The 22135-nt window shown below is 44.4% G+C and overlaps 2 protein-coding genes across 3 annotated transcripts; one reads left to right on the top strand and one right to left on the bottom strand.

Moving 5' to 3' along the window:
• The first annotated feature begins 642 nt into the window (after positions 1 to 642).
• Positions 643 to 9221, top strand: tpst1l (tyrosylprotein sulfotransferase 1, like). Of its 2 annotated transcripts, none has more exons than XM_080482728.1 (6): positions 643 to 864; positions 4841 to 5535; positions 5927 to 6085; positions 6169 to 6422; positions 7360 to 7561; positions 8661 to 9221. In XM_080482728.1, the coding sequence occupies exons 2-6, from the start codon at positions 5134 to 5136 to the stop codon at positions 8694 to 8696; spliced, it is 1053 nt and encodes a 350-aa protein (XP_080338854.1). In that variant the 5' UTR covers positions 643 to 864; positions 4841 to 5133; the 3' UTR covers positions 8697 to 9221. The 2 variants fall into 2 exon arrangements, with proteins under 2 accessions (XP_080338854.1, XP_080338853.1); XM_080482727.1 differs by having other exon boundaries at positions 643 to 837.
• Positions 9222 to 9557: 336 nt separating this feature from the next.
• Positions 9558 to 13933, bottom strand: LOC308121888 (pinopsin-like; the record flags this gene model as incomplete). The annotated part of the gene is made up of 5 exons (XM_080483414.1): positions 9558 to 9764; positions 10513 to 10746; positions 10900 to 11071; positions 12427 to 12595; positions 13594 to 13933. 5 exons carry the CDS (start codon positions 13931 to 13933, stop codon positions 9558 to 9560), a joined length of 1122 nt encoding a protein of 373 aa, XP_080339540.1.
• Between the last annotated feature and the right edge of the window lie 8202 nt (positions 13934 to 22135).

Genomic DNA, 22135 nt, shown 5'->3' on the forward strand with positions numbered 1-22135 from the left:
GAACTGGTAACCAGGATGCCCACCTTTACCTAAAGCCATCTGGATTTGGCTTGAGCTCCCCAATACCTATTAATATATCTTATTGATTGCTCAAACTAAATATAAATAATATATCATTCAAAGGCTCTATCTAATAAATAAACATGCAGAGTGTCAAAGCCTTGTAATAATCAGCAGCATCAGTCATATTTCATATGAACTTATCTCATTTATTATTCATGCATCTCATTACTTATCCATAAACTTCGGTGTTGTTATATGTTTTATTTATTCCAGCTGGACAGACTCACTGCTGTAATCTGTAATCTCCTGCAGAGGCTTCAATCTGTCATGAAGACTCTTCAAAAAATAAATAAATGTGCAACTAATGAAAAGATGTGTAAATTAAATGAGGCTGCTTTAACCTCCGCTGGATCCCACTGTATGATTGGATTTCCCCGGTGGGCTTTTACTGAGCGCACACTAATCGATGGGTTAACGTAATTTTAGCCTCCCGTGTGCGGAAAACGCGTTTTATAGTTGCGGTGGAATTGCCCTTTAACCCGTTCGCCAATCAGAACAACCGTAACAAAACTTGAAACACACGCGGACCAATCAGAAGGCAGCTTTCATCCTCGCTCACGTTCACTGCTTTTTTTCTCTCTCTCTTTCTCTCTTAACGGCCGCTTCGGCTCCACTTCGTCTTTCCTCGGTGAAAGTTTACGCTTCGAGTCGGCGGATACGATCTAATTATGTGTGTTTTATGGATATAAAATGCGGTGGATATCAGCGCTGTGACCTCCGGCAGCAGATGAGGGAGAACAACCGACGTGTCTGTGAGGAAAGGAGCAGTTCAAGGTTCGTGCTTCTGTTTCTCTCTTTTTGGTAAGGAACCATTTTTTTCTCTCTCTCTACCGTCCGGAGCCGTCAAGTACCTGCGGTGTAGCAGACACACACAGCCCGGGTGGAGGAGGCTCTCCGGCGGGGAGGAACTGGCGCTCTGTCCCAGTGTGTGTGTGTGTGTGTGTGTGTGTGTGTGTGCGCGCGTGCCTGCCTGCCAGCAGGTCGTTCACCTGGTGGCTCTCCGTCCTGCCTCGGCTGCTTCTCTGCGGAGGAGAAGCATCGCGAGGCGGCCCAGATGTTCGCCTCTGCCCCGGCCCTCGCGCTCCCGGAGCCCCGCTGGAAATCCCCTTAATGCACCGCGACGTTTAATAAACAAACACGTCGATAATAAAAGACCCCGGAGCAGCTCTCACTGTCACAGCTTCGTCTCATTATCATTCAGAATATGTACATTTGTTTGAAGGACGTTGGGATTGATTGATCCCGGTTTGTCCAGGCACAGCTTATAAAATGATCAATTCAGGTCTGATCATCTATTTAACAACCATAAATACTATGAAAACATCTAGGTCTGAGCTTATATCGCGCATGGAGCCTGAATACTAAATCAGTTATGTAACTAACACAGGGTTTTATTTATTATTTTAGTGGTTATTGCTCTGGCCTCACAGCAAGATTATTCCACGTTCGCATATTCTCTCTGTGCACGTACTCCAGCTTCCTGTCACAGTCCTAAACGTGTGTGTGTGTGTGTGTGTGTGTGTGTGTGTGTGTGTGTGTGTGTGTGTGTGTGTGTGTGTGTGTGTGTGTGTGTGTGTGTGTGTGTGTTTGCCCTGTGAGGATGTGTCCTAGTTGTACCTTGCCCCCTTCCACTATCAGCAGGGATCGATTCATCCGCCCCAGGGGACCGAAGTTGAATGGATATTTTCTGCCACGCTTCCATTTACAGATCATATATTTCTGTGTTTGCACTTTCATCTAACACGTTCCTGTGTTCACACAAACCTGCAATCTCTCTGTGACAGTCGATTTCCAGTAATCTTTAACTACTGATGACGTTCATCCGTCCATCCTCTGTATCAGGGCACATTTTACTTTAGGGGATACATGCAGACAAATTTAATCCAAATAGTGCCATAATAACTTTTAAATTTAAAGTTTTCTTTGTTGTGGTGCAGAGTAAATGTGATGGAAATGTTAATATTCTCACAAAACCAAGCAATTACCACTGAAAATGACTACAATGTCAACATAAAGACAAAATTAATGAAACTTTCTGGTGCAAAATACAGTGAAATGTCCATAAAACTTCTCCTGTAACTGTTGCGTTATGCATGTTTTTGCAAACTCACCCTGACAGCATGGTTTTTAGGCTGGCTCGCTACCTTTCATGGCAGCATCACTGATATCTCAGCTCAGGTCTCATTGTTTTGTTGTGTCCGTTACTCCATGTTTATTTAAAAATCGATGTTTTCTTCTTTGCTGGGCCAGATCAGAGCCTCTTGCATGCCGTTTTCTTTCGCCCACGGGCCTTATGTTTGACACCAGTTTTGTCCAACAAACGATGTACATCCTGGACATGCTGACAGGGCAAATACAGAGACAGACAACCACAGACTCACCTACACTTACCTACTTTCAATTCACTCAATATGCATTTAAACTGTGGGAGAAAACCAAAGTAAATCATACAAATTGTCCACAGAAAATCCATCAAGCTTAAAATCAAAATACGTTCATGCTGAAACACATGACTCCCACCAATGCAGCATTCGAATAGACAGAACTGCCATTGTCAGATTGTACATTAGGCAATCTCTAGATCTGAGCAATGGTTTCAGTAAACGAAAAAGAATTTGGCCGGCATGTCTCGAAAAGTGTGAAAAGAGCTTTTTGTTTTGGGTGTCGGATTTGTGACGCTCCCATCAAAATGTTATGACAGTCGTCTTCAAGTTTAGATCCACTGGGTTAAAAAGGAGGCAGATGAATTCATGGAAGCTGTAACGTATGGCTGAAGTGAATCAGGAAAAAGATCAATGATGAAAGTTCAAGGAAACTCTCAAACTGCAAACTGGACTCGACTGAGAACCTTCAGCAGTGTCCATGCAGTAATATAGAAAAAAAAAACCTTGTGCACAACGAGACTGAAGGAGCATCTGAGGACACTGCTCAGAGAATAACCCAACAGACGCTTGGCGGTACTATATTAACTCTGCATCAAGCGGTTTGAGGGACTGTAGGAGCTGCTCCCTTTGTGGAGGAGGAGGAGGAGGTGACGGCGGTTTTGGATTTCCTGCTCGAAGATGTTAAAGTGCTGCGCTCGCTTTCAGACGGACTGAGGCCGCAGGTCATTATTTTCCGCTTTTTATAGATTTGTTTGTTTGTCGTCCTTGATCAGCGAACACGGCGAACATTTTCAAGGTCGGATGTGGTGTGTTTGTGGTCCTCTGAAGTGTGCAGAAAACTCTTGTCTTCATGATTTTCTTTGATTATCTCTGGCACAATCAAACATGCATGTTTGTGGTTTAGTTTGCTGTGCAGGCAGAAATGGTCAAATGTAATTACTAGTCCGACCGAAAGCAAGAAAATATGCTTTTTGGGATTTTTGATGACACAACTCTGGAAATCGGTTGAGAGAAAAAGCAGGCTGGTTGATCTTGTGCTGCCCTAAATCTCTTCCCAAGTGGCTTAATCTCTGCATCAAAATGCATTAGAATTACATGTAAAGCCGGTGGATACCAGCAGACTTAGCGTGGCTTAAGGCAGAATCGAAGTATTTGAGCCAGGCCCCAGTGTCCTCGTTTCCAGCTGCTCTTACTCTGTGCTTTGTTCAGTAGAGGGAATTTTTAGTTGGGAGGCATTTCCCACGTGGCACGCAGATGTTTGAGGCTCTACCTCCCCATCCAGTCTGAACAGGAAAGAAACCCAAGCCCACTTGAGTGACGGGAGGGAGGAGAGTGTCACTTTTTATCTACACAGGAAGTGAAGCTTGAGTTTCCTTATTGTAGACTTTCAAAACAGCGTAGTGAAATCGTTATTAGAGTTACTCTGCAGTGTTTGTGTTGCAATAAGAGGACTGAAATATACACGTTCACTAATGAAACATTGCAGAGAGAGAGAGAGAGCGAAATGGGGAAGCTGAACAACTGTGGTCAATAGAAACCTGAGCTGCACCAAACTGTCAGGCTGAATAGAAACACAAGAGAGACGTAATTAGCAGCTTCACGTTCATCACCACAGAGTCCACTTTGATATGATTTAGCAGTCAACGGCTCCCGGGGAGGAAAAAAAACAATGAAAGCCACTGTAAATAACCGCTCTGAAAACACAAACTGGATCCATTTCAGTGCCTCTGAAAGTGCCAGTGTTCTTGGCAAAATAAGCGTCACACCCTGCGTGCCAATAACAGCTCGCTCATGCAGACCAGTGGATAGTGTCAGGAGTTGTTTTGAGGAGTTATGATAATTAATACTTTTTCCTCTCTGTAGAAGTTGTGAAATTGTCTTGTGATTAATTCTAATCTCTTTAAAGGCCCTGTTTACACGGAAATGCAACTTTCATTGTGCTTACACGACAATGGTGCTCTGAGCCACTGCAAATGCAAATTTCCGTGTAAACGACGGAAACGCTGCTACTGCACCACGGCCGCAGTAAATAGTTCTGCTGCACATGCTCAGTAGATGGACAATAGGAACAACGTTTCCTCCCATGTTTATAGTTGACAGTCACCGTAATAACAATCCAATGTGGTCGTCTGTCCATACGAATGTCCGTGTACTCCATTTGTTAATATTTAGAGTGTATCGATCTATTACAAAAGCAACCAACAGCACCAACTCGTGGCCCAACATGAAAATTACATCGTTTTCCAGTATAAACGGACATCGTTTTGAAAACGTTATGGTGTAAATGCAAAACTTTTCTGATGATGCGTTTTCACTTGAAATGTTGCAAAACGTCACATGACTTCTTTTGGAACTTTCGCTGGCGCCTGTGACATATCCTGGTCTTGTTTCAGGTTGGAGTCATGAATGAGACACATGGTTAGCTGAGGAGCACAGCAGGCCTGGATCCTGCTGTTCCACTGCAGGCCCGAGGAGCTGCACCTGAAGACCCCCCCCCCCCCCCCCCCCCCCCCCCCTTCAGGTTACCTGCTTTCAGACGCTATTCAGAAGGAGTTCCAGCTGTCCGTCTCACTTCTTCAAGTTTAAGTGGCTCCTCCTCGTCAGACTCCAGCCGACGGCTCCGTGAGCTGCCTCCCCTCCCAGTCCAGTTTTCAATCGTCCTGACTGCCACACACGTCCACCAGCCATGAGGAGATCCAACCTGCTGCTGGGCTGCGTGCTCCTCAGCTCCGCCTCGCTGCTCTACCTGGGCATGAGCGGGTTCGACTGCCCTCTGAAGAGCCACCGCCACCGCTGGATGGAGCTCAACCTCGGCTCGGGCAACGACAGCCAGTCGCTGACCGAGCACTTCCCCGAGGACACGCCCCTCATCTTCATCGGCGGCTTCCCGAGGAGCGGCACCACGCTGATGCGCGTCATGCTGGACGCCCACAACGCCGTGCGCTGCGGGGAGGAGACCCGAGTCATCCCCCGCCTCCTGGCCATGAGGGCGACCTGGAGCCGCTCGGTGAAGGAGAGGATCCGGCTGGACGAGGCCGGCGTCACCGACCAGGTGTTGGACTCCGCCGTGCGAGCGTTCCTGTTAGAGGTGGGATTTGTTCTTAATGTGCTGTATGTTCTGCTGTGTAGCTCCTGAAACGCAGCTCTGGAAACGGGATGGGAATGTGTGTGTGTGCCTTCAGAACTGCAGACGACATGAATTTATCTTTTACATTTATTTCTGCTGGCCGTGATGCATTGCAGTTCATCCGCACAGGAAACTAACAAAGCAGTTAATAAATAGAGTCTCAACACATCAGCTCAGGATCAGTGGAATACTGTTTGGACAGGAGACAGTTAAAGAGGAAGTGTCGGAGTGATCGTCTGATGATAAGTAGACAAAGTAGTGAAAGTGTCTGTTTCTTAGTAATGATTTCATACATCAAAGTGCACGTTTGTAAAGTATTTTGAACTTGACCTTGTTCTCGGTGTGTTTGCAGGTGATTGTGGGCCACGGGGAGCCGGCACCTCGACTTTGCAATAAAGATCCATTTGCCTTGAAGTCTCTGTCGTATCTCGCTCGCATCTTCCCCAAAGCCAAGTTTGTGCTCATGCTGCGCGACGGGCGGGCGACCGTCCACTCCATGATTTCACGCAAGGTACAATGTTGTTTTTCTCATCAGAGCTGAGAATCTCGGAGTCTGTCCCGTTTCATCCCTGCAAGTGTTTCTTCTCTCCCCAGGTCACCATCTCCGGCTTCGACCTGACCAGCTACCGGGACTGTCTGACCAAGTGGAGCAGCGCGGTGGACACCATGTTCAGCCAGTGCCATGTGGCCGGGGAGACCCGGTGTCTGCCGGTCAGCTACGAGCAGCTCGTCCTCCGCCCGGAGGAGGAAATGAGGAAGCTGCTCCGCTTCCTGGAGCTGCAGTGGGACCCGGCGGTGCTGCACCACGAAGAGCTGATCGGGAAGGCCGGAGGCGTTTCTCTCTCAAAGTCAGTCCACCAACATCACTCCTGCCCTTGTGCAGGGCTGGCAAAAGTACTTCAAATAGGTGTTTGTGTGTTTGTTTTTTCAGTGTGACAATAGTGACTCTATAAATAGAGTTCACGTCATGGAAAACCCTGTTTCTTACAAGGTGCGGTGCTTCACAGTTCAACATGATTTTAATAGTAATTTCACAGCTGTCCATCAGTCCCAGAAGCATTTTATTGTGAGGGAAAAAAATAATGTACCTTATGCTTATTTTCAGTTTCTGATGACTTTTTAATATTAAATTTATATCAATTGAGGTCGATTGGAGATTCCTTAAGAACGTAGTAGCTAAAAAATGAATAAAAAATGTCTTAAGGATTATAAATATTCTGCAATGACCAAAGAGTCTGAAAAAAAATCTCACAAGAAGACAAAGGAGAAGAGATTTTATCTGAGGCAGGATATTTAAATCACATTGTACCCTTGTTCAATCTGTGTCTTTTTAAACTGCACCAATTCATCAAACAAACTAAAAGGTGCCTGATCTGAATGAGGACAGCCGATGGAGGCGTGCGTGTTTTCGAACCTTCACAGAATTAAAATGCAGCGCAGGTCGTCAGGCCCGTTTTCACACTGCGGTCACAAAGATCCACTGAGCCGCCGGCAGGTCGACCATCTGAGGTCAAGTGAAGCTCCCACATTAGTCCTTTAGCTCCGAGGGGACGGCAGAGTCTCAGGGGGGATTTGGTGGGAAGCTGGCTGCTTTGGTTATGTAACGGCTGGCACAATATTCCTCACACGAGTGTTTTATAACCTCTTAGTTTACAGTTTCATTTATTCATTGCCGTTAGTTTGGAAGTTACATTCTGTTGTACTTTCAGTACTTGTATGTGATGATTATTTGTCGTTGCAGTTGAAGCCCCTCGATGGCCTGACTTCCTGTTCTCGTGTGTGCAGGGTGGAGCGCTCCACAGACCAGGTGATGAAGCCGGTGAACACCGACGCTCTCTCCAAGTGGGTGGGGAACATCCCCTCCGACGTGGTCAGCGACATGGCGGAGATCGCCCCCATGCTGGCCCGCCTGGGCTACGACCCGCACGCCAACCCGCCAGATTACACCAAGCCAGAGCCCGCCGCGTCGCCGTACAACTACTCACAGGTGAATCAAACCGCTTGTCGTTAGTTTATGGCCCCGCTTACACAAGGGAAAGTGCATTTTGTGTCTTCGTTTAAGAAAAGTTTCACCTTTACTGGGAAACATTTTGGAATTTTACACGGAGACGACAGAAACAGTTAGCATGTAGGGCCACTAGTGGGGGCTGTTGTTTGTTTTTACAATGAAACCAATACACTCTAAAGATGAACAATGGGAGTACACCCGCCAGATGACCAAGTTAGACTGTTACTACGGTGTCTGTTGACTATAATACCACCAAGTCCCAGTAGAATCTGGACTGGGAGTCATGACACTCTGGAGGAAACATTGTTCTTATTGTCCCTCTACTGAGCATGTGCAGAAGATCTACACTGTCAATAAGAGTAGCCCAAATATAAGATATAAATGCAAAATTTCAGAAGAAAATGACTTAAGACCAGAGAAAATGATCTGTCCATGCAAGCAAGTAAATTTGAGTACACTCTAAAATCATGGACGAATAAGTACATAAGTTTTAAAACAAGCCAAATTATCTATCATGTCTAAAAATAAGATTTATATATCTTTGGCAAAGTGTCAAATAATGTGCAGTGAATTTACTGTGGCCGTGGTACGCCGTAGCAACGTTTCAGAAAAGTTGCGTTTTCCCTGTTTCCACGGAGACGGAGGCAAAACACAACCAAAGTTTTGTGTTTTCACTGGAGAACGTTGTGGATTAAAGTGTACGGGGAAGACGAAACAAGACAAGATAAACCTTTATTGTCCCTGTGGGAAGTTTTCTGGACTTCGTGAAGCAGCAAGTTATAAAAACAGAAGAAGAAAACAAACGAGAAAGTACAGCAGTGACATACTTCACATAAAAAATATATACATAATATATACGTATATGATATCTACACAGGATAATATGACAGTGATATATGACGGGTTGCAGTTTTCAGTCATTTCGGCACAGAAAGCACTTTTTTTTTCGGTCTCCTGCATCATGACAGTCGTATTATCCCACTATCATCACTCATAAAATTCAGTGTTCCTCATGAAGTCGACATCGGTCCTCCATCATTTCTCCCAGCGTCACTAACTCCGTCCCGTCTCTCTGCAGACTTTGAAAGCAACAGAGAACCCTCACCCCAGTTAAAGCCGCCACGTGGATTCACCTTAAAACATGGACTTCCAGCCCAGCAGCGATTCCTGCGCACCAGATGAGTGTTTTTTAAACGTCACATGTGTATTTTTTGAATCGTTCGTAAGACTTTCGTGCAGTGTTCCTGTCCGTGCACTGGTGGAGCTTTCGTGCAGTGTTCCTGTCCGTGCACTGGTGGAGTGTTTAAAAATACTGACTCACGACCGGAGTGGAGCGCCTGCTCAGGGAAGTTCGCTGCACATCGTCCGTCGTTTCGTCCACCGTGCGCCGACGGTTTTCTGTCCGTAAGCTGTCTCGACTCCGCCACAATGTGAATGTGTCTCCACTCGCCGAGAGCCGCGTCAGTGTTCATGAAGCATAACGACTGTATATTTTTGAAGACGTATGTTTATTTTCTTAATAAATTATTTTGGTGTTCACCATCCATTCAGGAATTTACAATCTGAAATGATTTTTAACTGTTGTAAATTGTTTCGCATTAATAAAAAAAAAAAAAAAAAGGGTTTCAAATGTCACCTTATAAAGGAGTGTTTGTGTTTTAGTCCTCAGCATATTTAATCTCACGTGTCACAACGCCCTCTAGTGGTGCCAATACAACACAACAGCTGATTATTCACAAAACAAAAGAAATATGAAAACAGATTTAAAAAACACTTAAGTCTTCATTGATTGAGGAGGAAAAAGTCCAAATTTAAATAAAACCATGAGAGTTTAATTTTAAATCCTCTGATGAAATATGATTGTCATTCAAATGAGCTACAGATCTAAGTAAATTAGTTAATTCTGCTCATTTTCCTTTTGTGTTTTCCTATAATTACAAATAAAGTGAGAGGTTGAGTCCTTGTTCCCAGCATTTCATGTTGCACTCTGGGTCTCTAACTGAGCCACCAGCACCAGAGCGGGCCCCGGCGCCGGCCGCTGCTCTCTGGCCGTGTGTGGGTCCTCTGTGAGCGGGGGTCCGGCTTGGAGCCACACACCCCTGCTGCTCGGGAGCATCAGGTGGACTGGAGTGGGCGGAGCTTCTGAACTGCAACTGATCATGTACAGGAAACACCTGGAGAACTGAGAGAAGGGAAAAGATGCGGGGGCAGTCAAGTGAAGGTGAGATGGACGCCACACGCTTTATTAATCAGCACCTTTCAGGACATATACAAAGAACATGTAACAAAAGAATAATGCAACAGCTATAGGAGAAGTTTGTTGGACATTAAACAATATTCTATAATCTACTGTTAAAGCTGGTTTTATGTTGAGATCGGAGTCATTATTCACAATAATTGTTTGGTTTTTGTGAAAATAAAAGCTGCGACACAACCAAGAAAAACTTTAAAGTTTAATTTTAAAGGTTATTCTGGCACTATTTTACTGGTGCGGCCCACTCAAGATGAACTAGGCCTGTATGTCTACACCATTTTGAAGTTTTCAGCCTGTTGTAAGTGAGATTTCACTGGTTATTACACATAATCTGTGCCCATTTATGTCACATTGTCCCTGTGCAAATTATTGACATTTTCACTCAAATAGCAACAAGAAAAAAACGAACAATTTAGAAGTACAGGTTTTTAAGTTGAAGTATTCGTAGCACAAAGTTGTAAGAAGTACAATAAATAAATTAATCCAGATATCGTCAAATGAAAGTTCAGCCTCTGAGGAAAACCACCACTTCCCCTGGAGTTTCCTTGAGTTCAGCGTATATTAAAACAGCAGATAAAGTGTATCTGGGCAGCACTGTTGCTGGCGGTCTGATGGATTTTTCCCCCCACGTAGAAGCAGTATGAATACAAACCAAAACCAAAGCGGTTTCTTTTACCTGGTTGTTGAGCAGCACATAAATGACGGGGTTCAGGACGGTGCTGGTCTTTGCCAGCAGCGACGGGATTAAACTGGCGGCAGGTGGCACCGTCCCCGGCCGCCCGAAGGAGGCCAGCATCGCCACCACGCCGTACGGCATCCAGCACAGCAGGTAGCCCGTTACCATGGCAACCACCATCAGGAGGACTCGGCCTTCCCTGCATTCGGTGGAGGACCGGTTGATCCTCACAACCTGGAGGCAAAAACACACACACACACACACACACACACACACACACACACACACACACACACACACACACACACACACACACACACACACACACACACTGCTTTCAAATCAATCGTAGTGACGCAGTACTTGGAGGTCAAAGGTCGAGCGGACCTGTCGCGCCATCGCTCGCACGGCCAGCAGGATCCTCCCGTAGCAGAAGATCATGAGGAGCAGTGGCAGGAGGAGGCAGAAGACGAACAGACAGCTGACGTAGGAGCGAGCCGTGGCCGAGCGCTGCTGCCACTGGACTGAGCAGGTCGTCCCGGGACCCTCCGGCCCGTAGCTGCTCCAAAACATCACAGAGTTCAGCAGTTCAGCTCTCAACAGCACGTAACATCATTTGGTCGTGTAAGACACAAAGAACCCAAACTATACAAACATTATTATGAACACACAATGCAACGTATTAAGGCAGGTTTTGTTTTAAAAACTTTAAAAAGATTTTCTGATTCTTTATCATTTCAAGCATCTTGAAGGAGTCATATTATGCAAAATTTATAATTTCTAAAGGTTTTCCAGCTGTAATTATCGTCCCCATACCTGGAATGACGCCCCAGAAGTGAAGACAGTCTGTCCTCTCTCTCCCTGGCTTGTTTCAGTTTTTAAAAAGTGTGTTGCTCCAACTAGCCAATCAGAAATCAAACCCTATATAGTGTCATCTGTGGTTCAGCCAATCCCAATCAAGGGAGGCTCCTCCCTTTGACTCCTCCCGTCAATTAGGCAGCTCTGCTCTGGCACATGGCACCACAGGAGGAGGTACTTCCTCCTCTTCCCAAGATGGGCATGTGTGGGCAGAGCCAGTCCAGCTCACACAGACACAGCAGATTCTGAATGCAGCTCCTATGATCCAATATTCAAATGGATGAGAATCAAGGAAAAGCTGGATTTGGGGCAATAAACTTTGAAAACAAAGTGTTTGCTTTGAAAAGCTGTATAAAACCACCCCTTTAACTCAGGGGTGTCAAACTCATTTTAATTCAGGGGCCACATACAAACTGATTTCATCTTGCGTGGGCCAGACTGGTAAAATAGTGCAACAATAACCTTTAAATTTAAACTTTTAAAGATTTCTGTGTTATGTACACATTTTCAAAATGTCATTTTGTCATTTACACCAAACCAAACCATCACTACTGAAAATCACTACAATCTCAACATTAAGCCATTTTTAATGAAACCTTCTGGTGCAAAATAAATTTGGAAATGAAATGAAAAATGAAATGAAAATACAGTGAAATGTCCCAAAAAAACCCTTCTTCTACAGCTGTTGCATTATGGGTGTTTTTACAAACTCACCCTGACAGCACGGCTTTGAGGCTAAAGCTTGTTTGTTGTCTTTCATGGCTGCATCACTGATATCTCAGCTTGGGTCTCAATATTGTGTTTTGTCGCTACTTGAAATTAAGAAAATATCTTTGTTTCTTTGAAAGTTTTACAATTTGCTTGGTGTTTGGCAAAACTGGAGCCTCTTGTGGACGGTGACCCACTGGCCTTATGTTTGACACCCCCGCTTTCAGCCAGCAGGTTTAACGGGTCTAAATTGAAAATAATTGCACCCCATTTTATTTTCTCGCTTTTCTATGTGATGCCTTTTTTTTTTAACAGAACGCGTCATGTGCATGTTGCACCACCACAGACCTGCTCCATCCCAGCAGCGGCGGCAGAGTCCAGACCAACGAGTAGAGCCAGGACGCCGCGACGGCCAGCCAGGCCCGGCAGTACTGAGAGCAGTCCGAGTGGCTCCTGCCCAGCACCGTGCTGTACCGCTCCAACGACAGCAGAGACAGGGACACCAGAGACACCATGCCTGCCAGAGACAAGCAGCAGCTCAGGATTCATCCATCTATACACACACACACACACACACACACACACACACACACACACACACACACACACACACACACACACACACACACACACACACAGTGTGTGTGTGATTGTCTGTCTCAGTGTGTTTGTCCTGTGATGGACTGGAAACCTGTCTCGGTTGGTTCATGTCACCCTGAAGATGAGTAGATGGACTTAACTGTTTTCATTAAAGCTCAAATGAAATGCTGTGACAAATACTAGTTCATGTTGCCATGGGAACAGGTCAAATGAGCCAGATAGTGAAGAAACACGGAGCCAAATGACCATATGAGGTTTGAAGTCAACCATTGAACTCTGAAACTGTTGACTTGCACCACCTGGACAGGCGTCTGCAACCTTTATGACCTATAGAGCCATTTTTTATCACTTCATCACCAAAACACGTGTAACTTTAAATTGAGGCTAAAACAGCTTAAAAGGTTTCATGGTTCCATTTATAGTTTTGATATTCGTACCAAAAAAAATGCATTTATGAACTTTCAACTACAGTTTAGGATTGGAAACATTTATTTACTACACTTTCTACATTTTTAGCAGTTTTTTAACACCATATTTTAGACCATATTTGAGTCGTACTGTTTTTTAAGCAGTTGTGCATGTTTTCTTAATTTTTAAGTTTGTTTTTATTTTAGTAATTCTAGTCATTTAAAAAAAAAAAAATATTTAACTTCTGAAAGCTTCCCAGTGGCATCATAGACGGGCTGAAGAGCCAGAGCGGTCGGTTGCAGACCTCTGACCTTGAACCAGCATTATTTATTGTCTCAGACTCTGAATTTTTTTTTTTTTATATTTTAAAACAAACAAACCTGAACACTTTTGAATCTTGACTCCTCAACCAGTCGAGCTTCTCCAAAGTTGCTCTACCTAACTGACAAACTGCAGGAAGAAGGGTTTAGATCATTCAAGGGGCTCGTGAAGACCTGGATCACCCACCGAACAGCGCGTTGGAGAATCCGTACCAGCGGCAGCCGTGCGTCCCGGTGAGCCAGCGGCCGCGCACGCTGGCGGCGAAGCTGAGCGGCGTGCCGAAGACGCACACCAGCATGTCGCTGACGCTGATGTTGATGAGCAGCAGGTTGACCGGAGTCCGCAGGCCGGGGAAGCGGGAGAACACCAGCAGCGCCAGGAAGTTCCCCAGGAAGCCCAGGACCAGGATGAAGCCCAGAGCAACGGCCGCCGCGGTGTGCGCCGCGCGGGTCAGCGTGCCCGCGTCCGGCTGCGCGTCCGCGCCATGCGCGCTGCTCAGGTTGCTGCTCTGCTGCACCTGGATCATCACTAACAAAATAACAAACCGAGAATAAAACCAGGAGATGGTGGGTAGAATGGGTCCTGCAGCTCCTGTCAGCTTCTGCTTCGAGCTCAGGTCACATTAAGAGGTGTCCATCTCGCGGAGGGGGATGAGGAGGATGAGGAGGATGAGGAGGATGAGGAGGATGAGGAGGATGAGGAGGACGAGGAGGACGAGGATGATGAGGAGGGTGAGGAGGAGGATGGGTTGGATAACCTTCTGCTTCTCCCACACACTCACGGATACCTGCACCTTACTGCCAGCTGTTTAATCATCATCCCATGTGCGCACATCAAGTGTTTTTATAGTAACATTACAATGTTTTAACTTTCACGAAGAGTAAAATGGTTTAAATATCTTTACCATTTGTGGAAAAACGTGATATATTTAAATCTTGATTAAAAACAAGACAAATTATACTTTTAAAAATCTGCACGACATTATCATTATTAGATTGCAGCAGATTGGAGACCCAAATAACTGAGCCAGCTTATCAATAATACAAGTCTCTGCTTTTGGCATCAGCTCATGTCACATTCAGCCATGAACCGAGATGCTCAAGGCATTTAACCAATTCACAATCACGACTGATCGTTCTATTTCCTCATTCCGGTTTTCTGCTGCAAATGACTGGAATCTTTTGCAACAGACTTTAAAACTTTCTACATTTATTCCACAAATAATGAAGGCTAAGGCTATTGTAAACACTGTGAATACTACTTTCTTTCTTTTAAGATTGTGTGACACTGTATTATTGTATGTATGTATATGTGAGGCCAAGAATGGAATTCCAACTATATACACACACTGTATATCTAATTCAATTTGTCTGAAAAATGGTAGGAAGAAGTTAAAAGCTATTTAATCCTACCGTTTCCCCAATATTCAATAATCACATTTTATAATTTTCCTCTCAATCACTTACATCCAATAATATATTTGTTTAGCGTTTGTCTCGTCTTTTAATTTATTCGCAGACTATCCATTTGTACATAATTCTTTCATCGTTAATAAATAAGTAAGTAAGTAAATAAATAAATAAATAAATAAATAAATAAATAAATAAATAAATAGATGAATAAATAAATAAATAAATAAATAAATAAATAAATAAATAAATAAATAAATAAATAAATAAATAAATAGATAAATAAATAGATGAATAAATAGATGAATAAATAGATGAATAAATAGATGAATAAATAGATGAATAAATAAATAAATAATGTTTTCTAATCAAATCAAATGATGTTTTGGAGAGTGAGTATTGTCGTCTTTAAGTTCAACATGGAATTCCAATGTGGGCTGATCGAGCCACATTCCAGTCCGGGCCTGGATATATTTGTTTCTATGTTTTTCTTTGTTGGCCAGCGTGCCATTGCAAATGAGAACTGGTTCTTGACTGACCTGGCTAGTAAAATAAAGATGAAATAAAATACATACTTTTAAGTGTTTCATTTAATGTTGACTCGTGACGTTTTCATCATATTCAAGCTGTTTAATTGGAGCAACGTTGGAACAATCTGCCATCTTTAACTAAGCAGGCGTTTCCCTTGGAAAGTAATAGAACCCACCTTTAATCATCAAATTTGATCGAGGTCAATCGGAAGTCCCAACCCACCCTCTACCCCCCTACATTTTTAATTTTTTGAATAAATTTTTTTTATCTTTTTATTGAGTGTCCTGACTGTATGAAAGTGTTGGTGCTACTGGTTGTCTGGTGGAAATTAGACACACACACACACACACACACACACACACACACACACACACACACACACACACACACACACACACACACACACACACACACACACACACACACACACACACACACACACACACACGTTGACCAACGTTATCGATCCGTCTCTCGGGAAACCACTAATCGTCATGAACGGCCGAAAACTGTCCACATGCCTGCAGGACAAAAGATCCTCTATCTTCTAACATAGTGCGTTGTGACAGTGGATCTATTTCCTCAGGGGTGTGAGAGTCATGACTGTATGAAAGTGTTGGAAATTAGTCTCGCGCACACACACGTCCACCAACGTGACCAACGTTTCTCGTGAAGCCGCTGATCGCTGAACGTTAGAAGACCGATCACATGGCTGCAGGTCAAAAGGACCTCTATCTTTCAACAATGTCCGTTGTAACAGTGGATCTATTTCCTTAAGGGGTGTGAGAGTGTCGGTGCAACTGTTGGAAATTAGTCACACCTGAGATGACCTGCATGGGACGTCTGTAAGGTTAACAGGTCCTTGGGATTTCCTCAAACTCTAATAAAAAAAGTTTTAGGAATGAACCGATGAAACAGTTCTTTGAAAAAAGATGGGGCCCATCGTCCATCCGTGGTTAAGCTGGTATAAAGGGGCAACTCAGAGCCCAGTTCATTTCACAGATCGTCAACGGGACAACTCGGTCATCAGATATGAGTGACAACAGAGGTAAGATCATTTTCTTATTAGATTGTGTAATATCTTTTATTGTTGGAATCGATCGTGTATACTTAATGATAAGAAATATTATTTAAAGTATTCTTGCTGGTTGCTTGTATTTCATTTGATCATTAGAACTGTGTGTGGATCTATCCTCGCCCCTCCCTCCCTCCTTCCACGTGCACTCTTGCAGTCATGCCAGGAGCTTTTTTTTGTTGGATGGAGGAGCTGCATTTTGTGCGTCTTGAGAGTATTGAGAGTATTGAGAGTATTGGAAAACGTTTTGATAAAGTATGCATTATTATTCCAGACGTCTCAACGAGTAAGTTTTTATTAATTTGGATCTAAAATTCTGAACCTAAAATGTTTCTGTTCATAATTTGTAACTCTGCGTTTTTTCTTATTTTTTTGCGTTACAAGAGACCCTTCAATTTACCCAGTCAGACGATGGCGAGTTAGTCTGAAATATATGTTCATAATTGTTTAAAAAAAAAAGAATATTTGTTTTTGTAGCTGACAAATAAAAATTAACACAATCATCCGTGTTTCAACAAGAACATTTCAGATACGTTCAGAGACCTTAGAGCCGTGGTAATCACCCCACCCATATATACGTCCAAATCGTCAGTGACAATGAGGAAGAAGAACCGCTTCATGATATCAAGCTGACTGAGAATCAAACCGTTCCCAACTCAGACGCAGGAAATGTCCCCCTGCTCTGCGACCGAGGCAGAGGCTGGTATGCAGTTACACCCCCCCGCCCTTTCATCGGTCGCTTCACACACACACACACACACACACACACACACACACACACACACACACACACACACACACACACACACACACACACACACACACACACACACACACACACACACACACACACACACACACACACATACATACGCAAAATGATGTAATTGTCTTTGACCTGTTAAATACTCCCCCCAAAACTTGTCTCAGAATGGGAACGTCCGCAGACAGCAGAGGGAGGATAAATCCGCCAGATTGTTGGACCAGCCCCCGGCGAGCTCAGTTGGTAGAGCATGAGAATCACAATCTCAAGGTAGTGGGTTCATGTCCCACGCTGGGCGCCACCTTCCTGTGGGCTCACCACTCGCAGGAAAAGGTTCTTAATCGGTGTAATGTGATCTGGGTGACGGTGCTCAGACTGTCACCCCTGTGACCCGGAGACGGATAAGAGGGAGAAAATGGATGGATGGATTGTTGGACCAGAGCGTGATGTTACCGCTTCAGACTTGTTTTTTTTCTGAGCCAGCAGTCTGATGGCGGGTTTTGTTTTTTTCCAGTGTTTTGTACTGGCATGGCGTTACCCTTCAAAAGATTTAAAGCCACTTCACTCAGCGCTCGGATAAAATCAGGGGAGCAGTGACGGAGAATATCTTTCCGTTTGTGAGCTGTCGTGTGATACAGGGTTCCTTTTTAAACAATTAGACATGGCAGGTCACTTTACTTTCAGCAGATAGACGACGGGCCATTCGTGTGAGTGTATCCCCGACCGCAGTCTGTGGCGATGTGGGCACCCGGGTGTAAAATCAACGATTAAATACTGGTGCGGCTCCTTGACCGCATCTTCGTAGCTTTCTAAGAAAAAAGCAGTTTGTGAGGGGAACATCCACCGAGCCAGTATCTTCACCTGCAGTTCGTTACGTGGATTGTTAAACAACACAAGATAGTTGCTATTCAGGCTGATGGTCCAGCTATATTTACCCCGATGAAATACATTTTGAGAAAGCATCATGACACTTATATTTCAATGATGCCTGTACTGTGTGAAAAGTGTACCCACTTCTGGATGGTTGGAAGCCTGAAAGATCACGTCGTCTAAGATGATGAGGTGTTTCTCAGGTGTTCGTCCTCAAAAGAATCAGGCTTTGATAAATTTAATATCTTTATTCATTATTTGCAGCTCAGTGTACATAGTTTGAAATGACGTATGTATCCAAACAATGCTGTCGGGCTTGACATTCATGATGTGTTCTCAGTTTTGCAGTACATTTCTTTACAAAATAACTTTTCCCACAACCGCTAGGCCCGACGATCAAACACGAGAATGGGACGTGGATCAAAATCAATCGCCTCCACGTCGCTCGGTCGTGACATTTTTTCTAAACATTTATTTATTTACACAAAACCAGTAGCCAAACGGCCGGGTCTTTCCATCCAGAAAGAGACGTCTTTTGTCGTACAGCACTCTGAGTTTCTTTTGAAATGTGACGTATTTCAGGAAAAAGCGTTTTTTATTGTGAACAATGTCCTGCCGCCCTCGTCATCTCTCTCCAAGTAGCCTTTTACCTGCTCACTGAAACTGTCACGGTTCACGGCGGTGCAAGTTTCGTGAGTCTGCGTGATCCCCTTGACACGCAAAACGACTTTATTTTGTCTCGTCTGGTAGGCGTAACTCTTTGGACCGGCTGACACAAACTCTCGAACGGTATCGCCTTTCAACTCATCCGTCAACTCAACCAAGTATTCTCCCAGCAGTAGCGGGGTGTCACCCCGTTTAAGCACATAAATCAGACTATTGGTATCGGTGTACAAGACTCGATCTCGCAGCTGCTCCAGATAATCGTACATCGTCAGACGGGCGTGCGCGGTCGTGAAGGCGGCTATAAAGACGTTGGTCGATTTCCCCGGTGGGACGACGCATTTGTCCCCGTGAGTCCACTGAACCACGGCCGTTTTGTCATTCATGAAGCTGAAATATTTGATGACGCGCTCGCCGGAAAACAACATTCGGAAAAATTCATTGGGTTCGCCGACGATGGTAGTTTGTGTGAGATTGGTCCTCTGTGCAAATTTCCCCCAGAGGGAATTTAGGCACAGTTTGGACAGCACTCTTTTGTCGGGGTTCCCCCGGGGTCCAAAGAGATCCCCGGATGTGCTTTGTATTCCGCAATGTACTTTTCTCTGCTCTCACCGTCGTTCACCCCCCGGGGGATACCCTGAGGCTTCCTGTTTACCCTTCAGGAATGTGTGCATGTAGTCCACGAAAATCGAACTGCTGCGTTTCTCAAAGTGCCACACCTCCAAGATTTTGGCCAGTCTGTAGCCCCTCTGTAGAGCTTTGTTCAGCTCCAGACTGACCCAGACCCCCGTCAGTGCTCTGGATCCTTCGCCACATCTGTTTGTAAAGAAAGTCTCTCGCCACAGATTCTGCATTTGGGCGGGGCACACTTGTGCTTCTTACCCCATTTCATCCACGCCACGTAATACTGTCATTTGCATTCTGGACATTTTTTGATCGTGTCACATATACTAACTCGGAGGTTTATCCCCGGTTGTAATTTTTGTTCTCCATGGCGTCTCAGACAAGCGGGCGAACAGCAAAACCTATTACACCCTCTGCATAAAATGGGGCTGTACTCTTCACCTATGCACAAAGGATCGCGACACACATGGCAGAATCCTTCACAGCGATGCGTTTGATGACTGTTGCGTGGTTTAAAGCACTATTCACAGATGTATTTACATCTGATGAATCCTACTGGGCATTTGAGGCTGTAGTGGTGATTTTGAAAAAGCCACAAGTACAGAGATCATTCTTTCTTTTGAAGCAGGTGGGTTACCACCAGCATCAGCGTCTGCTTCAGGCGGGGGCCCCCTCCCGCTTGTCCTGCATCAACATCGGCCACAGGCTCATTGAGTGCATTTAATTGATGGAGAGTGTTAAACCATCGTCTTGGTTCTAGCTATCGTCATCAGCGTCATCATTATCGTATGAAACCACTGTATTAATGCGGTTCAATGTGTGTTCTAATGGTGCAAAGAAAAAACGTAGAGTTACAAATTATGAACAGAAACATTTTAGGTTCAGCATTTTAGATTAAAATTAATAAAAACTTACTTGTTGAGACGTCTGGAATAATAATGCATACTTTATCAAAACGTTTTCCAATACTCTCAATACTCTCAATACTCTCAAGACGCACAAAATGCAGCTCCTCCATCCAACAAAAAAAAGCTCCTGGCATGACTGCAAGAGTGCACGTGGAAGGAGGGAGGGAGGGGCGAGGATAGATCCACACACAGTTCTAATGATCAAATGAAATACAAGCAACCAGCAAGAATACTTTAAATAATATTTCTTATCATTAAGTATACACAATCGATTCCAACAATAAAAGATATTACACAATCTAATAAGAAAATGATCCTACCTCTGTTGTCACTCATATCTGATGACCGAGTTGTCCCGTTGACGATCTGTGAAATGAACTGGGCTCTGAGTTGCCCCTTTATACCAGCTTAACCACGGATGGACGATGGGCCCCATCTTTTTTCAAAGAACTGTTTCATCGGTTCATTCCTAAAACTTTTTTTATTAGAGTTTGAGGAAATCCCAAGGACCTGTTAACCTTACAGACGTCCCATGCAGGTCATCTCAGGTGTGACTAATTTCCAACAGTTGCACCGACACTCTCACACCCCTTAAGGAAATAGATCCACTGTTACAACGGACATTGTTGAAAGATAGAGGTCCTTTTGACCTGCAGCCATGTGATCGGTCTTCTAACGTTCAGCGATTAGCGGCTTCACGAGAAACGTTGGTCACGTTGGTGGACGTGTGTGTGCGCGAGACTAATTTCTAACACTTTCATACAGTCATGACTCTCACACCCCTGAGGAAATAGATCCACTGTCACAACGCACTATGTTAGAAGATAGAGGATCTTTTGTCCTGCAGGCATGTGGACAGTTTTTGGCCGTTCATGACGATTAGTGGTTTCCCGAGAGACGGATCGATAACGTTGGTCAACGTGTGTGTGTGTGTGTGTGTGTGTGTGTGTGTGTGTGTGTGTGTGTGTGTGTGTGTGTGTGTGTGTGTGTGTGTGTGTGTGTGTGTGTGTGTGTGTGTGTGTGTGTGTGTGTGTGTGTGTGTGTGCCTAATTTCCACCAGACAACCAATAGCACTTTCATACAGTCAGGACACTCACAGGCCCGGCAGGGATCGGACGGAGGGATATTTTAATTGTTGCAAACTTTCTTTGCGCTATTGTGACGTTGTCACGTAATAATAAAAAGTGTTGTTTGTAGAATTTTGAGAAATGATTTTTTTAATCCATTTTGGAATGAGGCTGTAACATAACAAAATGTGGAAAAAGTGAAATGCTGTGAATGCTTTCCGCATGCACTGTAAAGTGCATTGCAGCTGTCTAATCTTGTACTGATAATACATGAATAGCTTGTTCAAGGTTGGTCCAAACAAGTAAGGGCTTGACTTTGGTTGAAAGATGTGGTTCAAAGAATCTTGTCTCTGTTCAACGTCACCCCAAGATTGTTGACCATCGGTCTGAGTGTCAATGTGCCGAAACTTGACGTGTCAATATAATGATGTCCGTCTGCACAGAAATGGCAGAAACACAGAAAATTATGTAGTTTTCATGCTGGACCACTAGTGGGTACTGTTGTTTGTTTTTGTGATGAAACCACACACACACACACACGCACGCACGCACGCACGCACGCACGCACGCACGCACGCACGCACGCACACACACACACACACACACACACACACACACACACACACACACACACACACACACACACACACACACACACACACACACACACACACACACACACACACACACACACACACACACACACACACACACACACACACACACGCACGCACGCACGCATTCAGAGAAACGTCACTGGTGATTAAGTTGCTGATGTTGTATGCACTGTTTTTCTCCTCTTGATGTTTTGCAAGAAC

The sequence above is a fragment of the Lipophrys pholis genome (assembly GCF_963383615.2).
Source record: "Lipophrys pholis genome assembly, chromosome: 16".
NCBI lineage: Eukaryota > Metazoa > Chordata > Actinopteri > Blenniiformes > Blenniidae > Lipophrys > Lipophrys pholis.

Bases quoted from the DNA above. Each gene is read 5' to 3' on its own strand.
- tpst1l (XM_080482728.1), top strand. From the start codon at position 5,134: ATGAGGAGATCCAACCTGCTGCTGGGCTGCGTGCTCCTCAGCTCCGCC. The intron at 6,086-6,168 runs GTACAATGTTGT...TTCTCTCCCCAG, and splicing joins ACTCCATGATTTCACGCAAG to GTCACCATCTCCGGCTTCGA. The intron at 7,562-8,660 runs GTGAATCAAACC...GTCTCTCTGCAG, and splicing joins CGCCGTACAACTACTCACAG to ACTTTGAAAGCAACAGAGAA.